The sequence below is a fragment of the Hakea prostrata genome, chromosome 1 (assembly GCF_041222555.1).
Source record: "Hakea prostrata isolate BN-2017 chromosome 1, UWA_Hpros_2, whole genome shotgun sequence".
NCBI classification, from domain to species: domain Eukaryota; kingdom Viridiplantae; phylum Streptophyta; class Magnoliopsida; order Proteales; family Proteaceae; genus Hakea; species Hakea prostrata.
The window spans coordinates 22,776,232-22,790,511 of record NC_142600.1 but is presented as its reverse complement, the minus strand read 5'-3'; the positions used below and the strand labels follow the sequence as shown (position 1 = coordinate 22,790,511).

Here is a 14,280-nt window from a genome sequence, read left to right as displayed (position 1 = left end):
CAACTCATTTTTCTAACTTCACATGCTTTTCCTGTATATGTTTTACCAGCATCAGGTAACCAACACCAGCATGGAGATCAAAATCAAGAGTAAGGAGGAAGAAAAAGAACATGAGACTGCCAAAGCCAAGCAGAACCAATATAGCTCGGCGGTCTCCCTCTATAAATAAAATAAAAACCAATTAAGCAAGGACCTTGCTGAAATAGAAAAGAGAAATCTTATTGTAACTAGGAAAGTAAAACATAAAGCTAAACAAAGATATACCACTCTAGTATCTACCATAAATAAATGTTTGTTGCAGCTTCCCTCTATGTGATTAGACTTAGTTTTTTCAAAATCTGATAGTGTCATTATGTTCAAATGCCCAAAATAGGATATGCAGCAAGTTTCAGACCCGACCCTCATCAAAGACCCACCGAGATGGCCAACTGAGTAAGTCGACCAAAAGTGATCCCAACTTGGCTGCCGAGACCTTGGTCCAACTCAGTTTTTTGGGCCACCAAGTCAGCAACTGAGATTGAGTTCTCAAACCATGAACTGAACTATAACCTGGAGTGCAGAGAACATATGGGAACAAAAGAGGGACTGGTTTGACTAGTGAGCAAGAAATGAATGATGACAGAACCACTACACTAGACTGACAAGGTGATCTTGGTGCTATGAGCTGTCACTCACGGAGACCAACTGATGCAGCCTCACTCGAATTCGGCTGCCTTACTCGAATTCGGCTGATTCTTCCAAGATCTCTAGGGCTAAACATTGTATTCCAGGCCCAAACCTAGATTCCCTTGGTTAAGGTAATTGGGTTAGATTTGGTTATTGGGATAGTGGTACTTAAGTTTGGAGCGACGGTTACTTGGTTGAAAGGGTTAGTCCTAGAGATATTGGGTGGAAACTTATGGGAATTGAGTGAAACTTGGATTGAGTCTAGCTCTTAATACGTAATTATCTACTCAAATTTCAATGGGTCTGGATGGGTGAATAGGGAGACATTAGGTTTCTTGATTTTGGAGGGAAGTCAGGTGATAAAAACAAGAATGTATCAGATCTGGGAATTGGCTGGTTTGTTTAAGCTGAAATTAGGATTGAGATAGATGTGTGGAGGGGGATTAATGGTTAGAATTTGGGATGAAACAGGTGGCAAATTAGGGAGATCTAACGGAATTAGTTTTGCATGGAAGAGAGGGGCTTGAACTAGAATTTAGGGTTTCCAAAAAGAAAATCAAAGAGGATGGGGATGGGAATTGATGAGGTCTTCCAATGGTACCTGGTTGGGCCTTGAATCAGGCCTAGTCGATGCTAGGATTCACCTGACGATGGAGGCCAAAGGCTGTATAATACAGCCACATTCAAGAATCCAAGGTTGATTTCACTAGAACCTTCCTAGGGTCTTGGATCGTCAAAATAATTGACAAAACCAGAATCCTAGTGCTTGGATCTTCAGCTTAATTGACAGTACCAGAACAAAAACACACAAGAGTGCTCCAAGGAAAGCCTGTACTCATTCACTCAAATCTGATCTCTCCAAATCAGCTGGAGAGGTCCATTCATACAAACTAGGGGATGGACTTCCTAATTGGACTTGTATTCCCAGCCTTATTCTAACAGATTTCTATTAATAATAGGCCTTTTTAATTAGACTTGTATAAGGACTGGCTTTAAACTAATAAATAACCAAATGAAAAGAAAAAGAGAAAAACCACATACCAAATATGCCCCTCAAATGGACAGAATTACGATTCTGCCAGTGACCTATCGAGCACACTAAAGGATTGCAATTTAAATTAAAACTAAGCAGCTGGGTGGCAACCCTAGGGGGTTCCCTTGGCCCCCAAATGGTCTGGACTGGGAGGGCTTGGATACTGCATCAAGAGCACTTGTACACCTACGAAGGCAAGACTTTACCTTTCTTTTGTAGCACTTTCCACTTGAGGTACGTGTACTTACTTTTCCTTTCTAGAAGTAATAAAGCCAAGCACAAGGAGGAGTTTCCTGGTCTTCCAAGTGGACTAGGTTGTCTAATACTATTAGGCATGCTAAGGATGATTTTTCATCCTTTCCCTAATTGTTTCTCATTTGAATTCTTTCTATATTATTTACTCCTCTCATTTGAATTCTTTCCATATTATTTCCTCCTCTCATTGAATTCTTTCCATATTATTTTCTCTTCTCATTTGAATTCTTTCCATTCATCATTCCTTCAATTCGAATTCTTTCCATACCATCTCATCCCTCCATTTCATTAGTATCCTAATTTGGTTCTGGCTTGTTGGGTTTCTCTATTAAACCATTTTCTACTATTGAGGTTGTGTCTTAATATGATATCAGCCTAAACACGATTCTACATCTTTATTCGCCACGTCTTCTTCTTCCTCATCTTCTACCTCCTCTTCAATGGCTACCAATACTAAGTCTGTTGATTTGGATTCCTCTTCTCCATTTTTCCTTCATCACTCGGACAATCCGGGTGCCATTTTGGTCACCCAACCATTGAAGGGTGATAATTATCCGACTTGGCGACATGCTATGCATATGGCTCTTGAAGCGAAAAACAAACTTCAATTCATTGACGGCTCTCTTTCAAAACCTGTTTCTGATTCAATTTTGCTTCCTCAATGGATCCGCTGTAACAATATGGTTCTTTCTTGGCTTGTCAATGCTCTTGTTCCTGATATTGCTCATAGTGTCCTTTATGCTTCTACTGCTCATGAGGTTTGGGATGACCTTGAAGCTCGTTATTCTCAACAAAATGCACCTCACATTTTTGAAATTCGTCGTGCCATTTCCACCCATCAACAAGGCAAGTCTTCATTGGCTTCTTATTATACGATTCTCAAAGGGCTCTGGGATGAAATTTCTTCGTATAATGATCTACCACCTTGCACATGTGGTCTTCTAAAGAAGCATTCTGATCTTATTCATAGAGATCAGCTTCTTGAATTTTTTATGGGACTTAATGATTCCTACGGCTCACTTCGTAGCCAATTACTTTTGATGGACCCTTAGCCGACGGTGAATCGTGCTTATTCTCTCTTACTTCAAGAGGAGCGTCATCGCCCAATTCATGAAGCCATTGCTCCCGCTCTCACACACTCTGCCTTGGCTGCCACATTTCCTCGATATAGTTCCAAAAATGGTACCAAGAAACACTATCATTGTGACTTGGATGGCCATTCGGAATCCCGTTGTTTTAAAAAACATGGGTATCCTCCCAAACGTGCTACGAAGTCCACTGCACCGCCATCTCCAACGGTTCACTCTCTTGCGGCAACTGTGGTGTCTTCTGTTGTTGCACCATCTTTCACCACAGATTAGTACCATAAACTCCTATCTTTGTTGGAATCTGGTAACATTACACCCTTGGCAAATGATGTTGGTAAAGTATCTTCTCTATGGGTTATTGATTCTGGCGCTAGTCTTCATATGGTTTTAGATTTATCTTTATTTCATTCGGATAGTCTTGTTCCCCACACCCAATCCATTTGTCTTCCAAATGGTGGTTTTGCTCCCATTACACATATTGGGAATTGTAGCCCCATACCCACTTTACCTCTCACAAACGTCTTACATGTTCCTTCATTTGGTTTTAATTTGTTATCTGTTACCCAACAACTTCATTGTTTCCTAACTTTCTACCCTAATCATTGTGTGATACTGGACCTACGCACGAAGGAGAGGATTGGGTAAGGCGTACAATGGACTTTATTATTTGGAGTTGGATCATCATGTTGCTGCTGTTGTTTTTCCCACCAATGATCTTCGGCATTCTCATTTGGGCCATCCATCTTTAAAAATTTCCAGTTATATTGCACGTTTGGATCCGACTATTTCTTTTCATAAAAATTGTGTTTGCTCTATTTGTCCTTTGGCTAAGCAAACTCGACTTCCTTTTCCATCTAGTACAATTTCTACCACTTGTTTTGAATTGAGACATTGTGACATATGGGGACCTTACTTTGTTCCCTCAATTTGTGGTACAAAGTATTTTTTAACTATTGTGGAAGATTTTTCACGATGCACCTGGGTGTTTTTGTTAAATCATAAATCTGATGCTTGGTCCCACTTAAGGGAATTTTTTGCTATGATCAAAACCCAATTTGGATACCAAATTAAACAACTCCGAACTGATAATGGTCGTGAGTTTTTTAATTCCCATTCAAATGAATTTTTTTCAACCCATGGTATTGTTCACCAACATAATTGTGTTAATACACCCCAACAAAATGGGGTTGTTGAGCGTAAACACCGCCACCTTCTTAATGTGGCTCGTGCTCTATCTTTTCAAGCAAGTCTACCTCATAAGTTTTGGGGTCATTGTGTTTTGACAGCCGCTTACCTAATTAATCATTTACCCACCCTGCTGCTACATGATAAGTCACCACTTCAAGTTTTATTTGGCAAGATCCCTTCATATTCCCATCTTCGAACTTTTTGATGCCTTTGTTATAGTCATAATCATTCATCCATTCATCATAAATTCGATCCCCGAGCATCTCCAGGTGTTTTTATTGGATATCCATGCACAAAAAGGGTATAAGATTTATGATTTACAAACACATAAGGTTTACATTAGTCGTGATGTCACATTTGTTGAAGATTCTTTTCTTTTTTCAAAATTGTCATCTTCATTATTGCCTGTTTTACCCATTGCTGCTTCAGATATTGATAGTTTACCCATCTTGTCGGATCTACCCTTATCAACCACACCCTCTCCCCAACCGGTGGATGAACCTTCTTCACCCAACTTTCCATCCACCACCATCTCCCGTCCATCTCGGGTTCATTGACCACCAACCCATCTTAAAGACTATCATTGTTATGCCATGGATGCCCAAGCTCCTCCTTTTTGCACTAGTACTCTCACTCCTGCTAATTGTTTTTTGTCCTATCATAGATTATCCTTCACCCCATTTCAGATATCTCAAGGCCCTCAATGCTACAATTGAACCTACAAGCTTTGCTAAGGCTATTGTTTCACTTGATTGGAAGGAGGCAATGGATAGTGAAATTGCAGCTCTTGACCTTAACAAGACTTGGTCTCTTGTACCTTTGGCCCCACACAAGAAACCCATAGGTTGCAAATGAGTTTACAAAATCAAATGGCATTCAGATGGGTCAATTGAACGCTATAAAGCGCGTTGGTGGCAAGGGGTTATACTCAAATTGAGGGGGTTGATTTCCATGAGACATTTGCCTCAGTTGCCAAGTTGGTTATTGTCAGAACACTTCTTGCCATTGTTGCTATCAAAGGATGATCCTTGCATCAATTGGACGTCAACAACGCCTTTCTCCATGGCGATCTTGATGAAGAGGTATATATGACTCTTCCACCTGGTTATCATCGAAAGGGGGAGAAATTGGTTTGTCGCTTGCACAAATCACTATATGGGGTTAAGCAAGCATCCCGTAATTGGTTTTCCAAGCCTTCTGGTGCTCTTATTGATCTTGGATATACACAATCTAAGGCAGATTACTCTCTATTTTCTCTACTTACAGAGTCTTCATCTACCTTTGTGCTTGTTTATGTTGATGATATTTTAATTGTTGGGTCTGACACATCTATGATTTCCAACTTAAAATCACTTCTTCAGCAACATTTCCGAATTAAAGATCTTGGATCGCTTAAATATTTCCTTGGTCTTGAGGTGGCACGTTCCAAGAAAGGTATTTTCATTAACAACGAAAATACACATTGGACATCTTAACTGATGTTGGTTTCACAGGTGCTAATTTGACTCAATTTCCAATGGAATAACACCTCAAGTTGACTACTTCTGATGGTGAGCCCTTACCTGATCCAACACCATACAGTCGTTTATTGGGCCGACTTATGTCAATTCATGCATGAGCCTTGTAAACCTCATATGGATGCTGCTAATCGTTTACTACGTTATCTCCATGGCACTTCAGGACAAGGGATTCTTTTATCTGCTGATAGTGAGTTATCACTCCGTGCTTATTATGACTCAGATTGGGCAAGTTGCCCTATGACTCGGCGATCTACCACTGGATATTGTGTGTTTCTTGGTTCCAGCCCTTTATCTTGAAAATCTAAAAAACAAGCAATTGTGTCCCGCTCATCTGCTGAGGCTGAATATCGTGCTATGGCCGTCACCACTTGTGAACTCATGTGGTTAGTTACATTGCTCCAAGATCTTGGTGTCATGGTCCTTTAACCAATACCTTTATTTTGTGACAATCAAGTTGCTTTACATATTTCTGCAAATCCAGTCTTTCACGAGTGCACCAAGCACATTGAAATTGATTATCATGTGGTTCGTGATGAGGTTTGCCATGGTCTTATCCAAACGACCTCCACCCCTAGTATTGCCCAAATTGCTGACATTTTCACCAAGGCCCTTGGAAAAGATTTGTTTATCAGTCATAGAGGCAAGTTGGGAGTTCTTGACATTCACTCTCCAACTTGAGGGGGAGTATTAGGCATGCTAAGGATGATTTTTCATCCTTTCCCTAATTGTTTCTCATTTGAATTCTTTCCATATTAATTTCTGGGAATTAAAAAACTCACGACCATTATCAGTTCGGAGTTGTTTAATGTGGTATCCAAATTGGGTTTTGATCATAGCAAAAAATTCCCTTAAGCGGGACCAAGCATCAGATTTATGATTTAACAAAAACACCCAGGTGCATCGTGAAAAATCTCCCACAATAGTTAAAAAATACTTTGCACCACAAGTTGAGGGAACAAAGTAAGGTCCCCATATGTCACAATGTATCAATTCAAAACAACAAGTGGTAGAAATTGTACTAGATGGAAAAGGAAGTTGAGTTTGCTTAGCCAAGGGACAAATAGAGCAAACACAATTTTTATAAAAAGAAATAGTCGGATCCAAACGTGCAATATAACTGGAAGATTTTAAAGATGGATGGCCCAAACGAGAATGCCGAAGATCATTGGTGGGAAAAACAACAGCAACAACAAGATGATCCAACTCCAAATAATAAAGTCCATTGTACGACTTACCCAACCCAATCCTCTCCTTCGTGCGTAGGTCCAGTATCACACAATGATCAAGGTAGAAAGTTAGGAAACAATGAAGTTGTTGGGTAAGTTGGGTAACAAATAACAAATTAAAACCAAATGAAGGAACATGTAAGACGTTTGTGAGAGGTAAGGTGGGTATGGGGCTACAATTCCCAATATGTGTAACGGGAGCAAAACCACCATTTGGAAGACTAATGGATTGGGTGTGGGGAACAAGACTATCCGAATGAAATAAAGATAAATCTAAAACCATATGAAGACTGGCGCAAGAATCAATAACCCATAGAGAAGATACTTACCTACAACATTTGTCAAGGGTGTAATGTTACCAGATTCCAAAAGAGATAGGAGTTTATGGTACTGATCTGTAGTGAAAGATGGTGCAACAACAGAAGGGACCACAGTTGCCGCAAGAGAGTGAACCGTTGGAGATGGCGGTGCGGTGGACTTCGTAGCACGTTTGGGAGGATACCCATGTTTTTTAAAACAACGGGATTCCGAATAGCCATCCAAGCCACAAAAGTCACAATGATAGTGATTTTTGGTACCATTTTTGGAACTATATTGAGGAGATGTGGCAGCCAAGGCAGAATGCGTGAGAGCGGATATCGTGCTATGGCCATCACCACTTGTGAATTCATGTAGTTAGTTACATTGCTCCCTCATCCAATACCTTTATTTTGTGACAATAAGCTGTTTTAAAAATTTCTGCGAATCCAGTCTTTCACGAGCGCACCAAGCACATCGAGATTGATTGTCATGTGGTTTGCGATCAGGTTCGCCATGGTCTTATCCAACCGACCTCCACCACTAGTATTGCCTTGCTGACATTTTCACCAAGGCCCTTGGAAAAGATTTGTTTCTCAGCCATAGAGACAAGTTGGGAGTTCTTGACATTCACTCTCCAACTTGAGGGGGAGTATTAGGCATGCTAAGGATGATTTTTCATCCTTTCCCTAATTGTTTCTCATTTGAATTCTTTCTATATTATTTACTCCTCTCATTTGAATTCTTTCCATATTATTTCCTCCTCTCATTTGAATTCTTTCCATATTATTTGCTCTTCTCATTTGAATTCTTTCCATTCATCATTCCTTTAATTCGAATCCTTTCCATACGATCTCATTCCTTCAATTCGAATTCTTTCCATACCATCTCATCCCTCCATTTCATCAGTATCCTAATTTGGTTTTGGCTTGATGGGTTTCTCTATTAAACCATTTTCTACTATTGAGGTTGTGTCTTAATAAATACCTTCCCTGGTCCACAACATGCCCTGTATTGTTGTGATCATATTAGTCCTGTGGAATCAAATACTTTTCCAAATTTGGATCCTAGACCCTAATGGTCTAATGACTCTAATCTAAGCAGTGATTCTTCACCTAGTGAGACGGAATTGTCAAGACATCTCAGCTCTCACAGCTTCTCATAAATGGAATTTTGCAAATTTAAAATTCACACACTAAAGGGGCAGGCCTTGGCGCAAAGGTTGGTGGACCATAGTTGTGGCCTGAGGTCAAGGCATCAAAACGGCCTCCCACAAAAAATTGCTGGGGTAAGGCTGCGTAGGAAAATTGACCCCCCCTTGGTGCATGCGCGGACTGCTTGTGTGGAAGCCTTTGGCACCAGGGTTGACCTTAAATTTAATGAATTAGAATTTAGAACAGATACAAGAGCGTGTGAAAGGGAGTTAGAGTTAATGAACCAATTTTATTGGGAGAACAAGGAAGACAATATTTGGAAATCAGTTATTCTACAACCCCCAACAACACCCCCCCCCCCCCAACCAAAAAATAAAAAAGCACCAAAGAAAGAGTCTATTTTTTTACATGCACCCAATTGAATGCTCCTTCCTTCTTTTCTTTTGCATTCCAATATAAGGTTCAAAATGCTGCAACTTCCATTGCAGATCATCAATGGCAACCCTAAAATATCTCCAGTATGGCACACAACTGTTGCTATTCACAAATTTTGCAAAACTGGCCTTCTGTTTCAGAGCTTGTTCTTAGCCCTAGTTGGCCTTCGAGCACATTCAATCCTCTCCATTAACCAACACCAGCTCTGATGCAGAACAACCAGAAGTTACTGTCAAACTACAGTAACTGAACTGTATCCTAGAAGACAAATTTCCATATTTGGTGGGCCCCAAGTCCAGCTTGTGAGGAGATAAATTCAAATTTGGTGGGCCCTAAGTCCAGCTTGCAAGGAGATAAAATAGGAAATGTCTTCATGGAGTTTTAGAGATAATTTAGGATTTTGTTATTTATTTGTTGGGATAATTATGTAATTAAGTTATTAATTCAGGTAGGATATCTAGGATTAGTTTTAGTTAGTTTAAATTTCTAAGAGTGCTAGTACGACCAGTTTTTCTGTTAGTTTTAAATTACCAAGTGTCCTATCAGCTTGCAGGGAGATAAATAGGTAGTTTAAATTTCTAAGAGTCCTAGTATGATCAATTTTTCTGTTAGTTTTAAATTACCAAGAGTCCTATCAGCTTGCAAGGAGATAAATACAAAATGTTTTCGTGGGAAGTTTATCTCTAAACTTAACATTTTGTTATTTATTTATTGGGATACTTATGTAATTAGCTTTTTAATTTAGGTAGAATATCTAGGATCAATTTTAGTTAGTTTTAAATTTCTAAGAGTCTTAGTAAGATCAGTTTTCTGTTAGTTTTAAATTACCAAGAGTCCTATTATTATTGATTTTGTATTGAAGAATGTCTCTTTTATTATTAAAAATTTGTAATCAGCTTATTGAAGATGGAATAAAAAAATGAATTGAAGCTTTAGCTTTGTGCCTTTGCAGCCCCCTCTCTCTGTTTGTCTCTCTCCTCTTTTCTTCTTCTTCTTATAAGTGTTCTTCTCCTTTTTCTCCTTCTTCTCCTTCTTCAAGCTTGATTCTTCTCAGATTTCTCCTTCTTCCCCCTTTCTTCTTTATCCTTCTTTCTTCTCTATTCTATCCCACATTAGTTGGTATCAAAGCCCAAACCTAGGTAAATCTCTTCTCTATGTCGCAGACTCTTCAACATTTTTGTCTCTCTTCCCTACTTTTCTTCTCCTCCTCGAGATCTTTCTATCTCTTATATCCCTTCCTCCATTTTTTCTTTCCCCTAATTTCTTTTCTCAATGATTGTAAACAATGCTCCAATAACACATCAAAGCCTGTTTTTGTGGATGCAGATCGAGTAAGGCAGAATTTCTTTTAATGAAACTCAAGGACGAGCATTTTGTTGAAACTTGAAAGGGAGAAATTGAAACAGCACAACCGGAAGTTTTACTGTTCATGCTACAGTAACTGAATAGTAACCTAGAAGATATTGTCTCATATTTGTTCCACACTATGCTCTCTTTCCCACCTTCCCTACAAATTTCTCCTTTCTCATTCTAAACAAAGCACAATCATGGGTTGTGAAGAAGGAACCATATAGAGTAAATACATCAAAGGCTACGAGTGGTATTGTTTACTAAGAAGTCAATGGATTGTGAAGAAGGAACCACCTAGAGTAACCACATCAAAAGCTACAAGTGGAATTGATCAGAAGAAGATGACTAGAATCACCAATCTATGACATCAAATCAGGAACAGGAAAATGCACAGCAGAAGTAGAGGTAATCAAACAATTATGGTGGTAGCATGGATACTCTGTCCTGTGAGGAAATGGAGGGTGTAACCAAGATAGGTACATGACACCCCGACTGCTTCTGCTCCTCTGGAAGTCAACACCAAAGGATCCCCATCTCAAAGGTATCGGTACAAATCAGATTAAAACCACCCAGGTCAACAACAGACGTCTAAAATCATTAATCTTCATCTCGAGAAAGAAATGGGATTAGAAAGGGAGGCTTCGAGCCATACCCCCTATCACAGGCTCAAGAACAAGGAACTAGATGCATACTCAGGTGCAGTAGCAATTAAGCGACAAATTGTGATGGAAACAAAGCAATCTGTGAGAAAGAGACCTGGGAAGGATTGAGTGGCATCTCAATTGCATATAAAAACATGAAATCCAGAGGAAATGGGTGAAGTTGAGTGAGGCGGCAAGCGCTGTAGTGCTGGTGCTGGTGCTGGTGCTGGGAGGAAGATGATCATTTAGAAAAGAGAAGGGGGATGGGGAGGCAGATGATGCTTTTTTTAGGGATTTTGCACATAAGGGACAGAGGTAAATTTACTGTTGTCAAGGCCTCTGGATGCTTCACGTGCACTCACGTAGATGGAGATTCGCCAAACCAAGTAAGTCGGTCATACCAGAATTCCAGTTGAACAAAGTGCAACATTCCATTGCTCCAAATATTTACAAACTTCCAGTGGCTGGAAAAATTATAGAACACAAGAGAGGGGAAAAGAAAAAATACCTTTCCTCCACCGCTCCAATAAGTCCACTTGTTAATGCCACCCCACCAATCTAAGGCCCGACACCATGTCATTCTCCAATATACATAACATGTAGCACAATAACATTGTAGACAAATACTACCAAAACTTACCAGCTGTATGCTGACAAACAATTTTCTCTGAAGATCTATACGCCCTGCCAATTCGACATGAGAAGGTTTCATTAGATATTCCATTAAATTCTTCAATTCCAAACTAAAAGAAATATATAAATCTACCAGTTGAAAGAATGCTATTCACTATGGCCTCTGCAAGACCAAGATTATCCTCCTTCTTCTGTCTTGTCTGAAAGACTGGATAGTTGTCCCACATTGGCATTCCACCATTCACACCAAGAAACAAGGCATCTGGCATATCAGACCTTCTGGGGAAATCCATATGCCATGTATCTTCCAGCATATCCTCATGGTCATGAAACCTTAAGATCAAGCCAAACGTACAAGTATACAATGTAAAAGATAGAATCCGCATATCCACTTAATTGTTGCAAAAGAAGAACAGAATTTGGGGGAGAAATAACTCACCAAGACCGAGGAGGCAATGGATACTCATCTGGAACCAAAAGATGAGGGTAAAACAGACCCATGGGAGGAACCTATTGTCAGAAATATTAAGCATCAAATATGATCCATGTTATCCATGTCAGTCCAAAAGGGAGGGGGAAAAACAATATTAAGTGATTTCCAGAGTATATAGAATGACAGGAACACCTGAAGGACAAGTAGAGAATGTGACTATATATAATATATCTCCTTTTAAATGATTTAACCCTAAGACCTGATTCCAACAGGCTAAAGACAGAGAAGCACCATTGCAAAAAAAAAAAAAAAAATGAAGACAAAAGAAAAGGCCCATCACGTCGAATCTTGGAAGAGAGCACAAGGCAATTTAAACCCCATCCAAAATGTATATTCCTAAGATGTGTCTGCAAGGACATGTCCTCCCCCTTCTCTGATTCTACAAGTAACATCCCCTCAATTTCTCCCATATAAGGGCTGTTAGTATTATTTCTAGCATTCATTCTTCCTCAACAAAATTCCAAAGCTTACAGGTGACACCAAAATAAAACCTCCTCTTGTCTCCCAATGCCAATTGAATCAGGATTTAAAAGTAAAATGAAAAAGAGAGAATTCCCTCAGAATCTGTTAGCATAAATTTTAACAATTCCATTGTTTATATTCCTATTCAATCCAACCACATAAAGTCCACAATGCTGACCAGGATTCATGAAAACTAGTTTTAAGAGCAACTAAATAAGAAGGCAACTGAACAAATTAATGACTGTTAACAACTGGGTAAATAGAGAAACAGGTGCACAGATGGGTTTTTTTTTTTTTTTTTTTGGTGGCAACTGAACAAGTTAACGACTGTTAACCAGTAGGTAAATAGAGAAACAGATGCATAGTGATTTTTTTTAATAATACATATATATAAAAAGAAACCTACATTAAGAGCAGTCAGTCTAGTCTTATGGACTCCAGCAGGCATTCCGTCCTCATAAGAATGAACTACTGCAACAGCATCAAGTTCCCCATCCTGCAAAATGGAGGAAATTAAATATAGCTAAAGGCCATTTCATAAGAATATTTCTAATGCTTGTTACTTCCAGCAAACTCCTTACTAATGCAGATACTTATGGTGTATAGATGACCCTCTACTTGGAAATCGCAACAAATGTTTCAATTAACCAAAAACAATTGAATTTCACTGAATTTTTTTCTTCTTCTTTTGAGGAACTTGTTGAATAAAAGATTAGTTGTATGCATTCCACAAAACAATCAAATCCTAACATTTTGGGAGTCCCATTCCTTACAGTGAAAAATATGCTTTACAATTCTGACCATAAGATTAAGATCCTAAGATACAACAGCGATACCAATACACTATCTAAAATATGGTCAGCAGTCTTAGCAAGATCTCTGGACACAAGCCTCTCATATTGCCCAATCAAGAACAGTATGAAATTATCTTCAACCTCAAAATGACCACATGCAGATACAGTCACATACTCACACCAGAAAACTTTCAACAGCATTTGAAGTTCAGCTCACAAGAATATGCAATATTGAACAGCCCTGAAATGGACATTAAGAATAAAACCATTTCCAACTACTGAATTTGGTTTCAGGATTTTGGCCGAGGGGGAGTTTAGAATGACTAATTATTGAAGTTAATCTTATGTTGCATTGCTATGAGCTTCTACAAACAAGGAAAAAGTGCCTTTTGCCACTTCCATCATCCAATATCACACCTTTTATATCCCGCAGAAACCCAAATTCATCATTTCAAACAGAAAACTCCTTTCACGTAGAAATCTACATTTACAGTTATTAGAGAGAGTTGCAGTTAGTAATAACTGAATCAATTCATTGAACTACAAAACTACAAGGATTATCACCATATATCACATAAAGTATATTGCCTGCGACTCTAAGAAAACCATCTTCTTCCTATAAGAGCTTCAACCAAGTGCTGAAATCTCTGTTACAGACTTGACATCGATGACAAGCATCAATAGAAGTAATTCAATGGACTTCAACAACCAAGATTGTAGTAAACAAAAAGTTATTGACTCTGATAAGGCCATGTTTTCCTTCAGTTGTTCCATTCAATCAGTAAACCACATTATTTCTTGGCTCCCCTTAACGCCAACATGAAGAAGACCCAAGACTCAAGAAAAATAATTACAACCAAAAAAGAATGATCCAAGTCATAATAATAGAGTGAGCCACTTCAGTTCAATAAATTTTGGCATAGCCCCACAACAAAGATGGACATAGGAAAACTATTATGCGGTTAACACAATTTGGTCCCATAAAGAGAAGCTTAGCTGTTTCAAGAAGAAAATTAGGTCCTGCAGATATCAAGGCAAACAATTG

At 38.9% G+C, this 14,280-nt stretch overlaps 1 protein-coding gene across 2 annotated transcripts in view; it reads right to left on the bottom strand.

Moving 5' to 3' along the window:
- ARP9 (actin-related protein 9) overlaps positions 1–14,280 on the bottom strand; it is a 56,253-nt gene that overhangs the window by 4,718 nt on the left and 37,255 nt on the right. For both annotated transcript variants that reach the window (XM_089135853.1, XM_089135861.1), the window contains exons 13-17: positions 12,848–12,937; positions 11,926–11,996; positions 11,620–11,819; positions 11,494–11,537; positions 11,362–11,411 (exon numbers count right to left, since the gene is read on the bottom strand). In XM_089135853.1, coding sequence (XP_088991979.1) covers positions 11,362–11,411; positions 11,494–11,537; positions 11,620–11,819; positions 11,926–11,996; positions 12,848–12,937 — 455 coding nt within the window. The remainder of the gene's footprint in view (positions 1–11,361; positions 11,412–11,493; positions 11,538–11,619; positions 11,820–11,925; positions 11,997–12,847; positions 12,938–14,280) is intronic.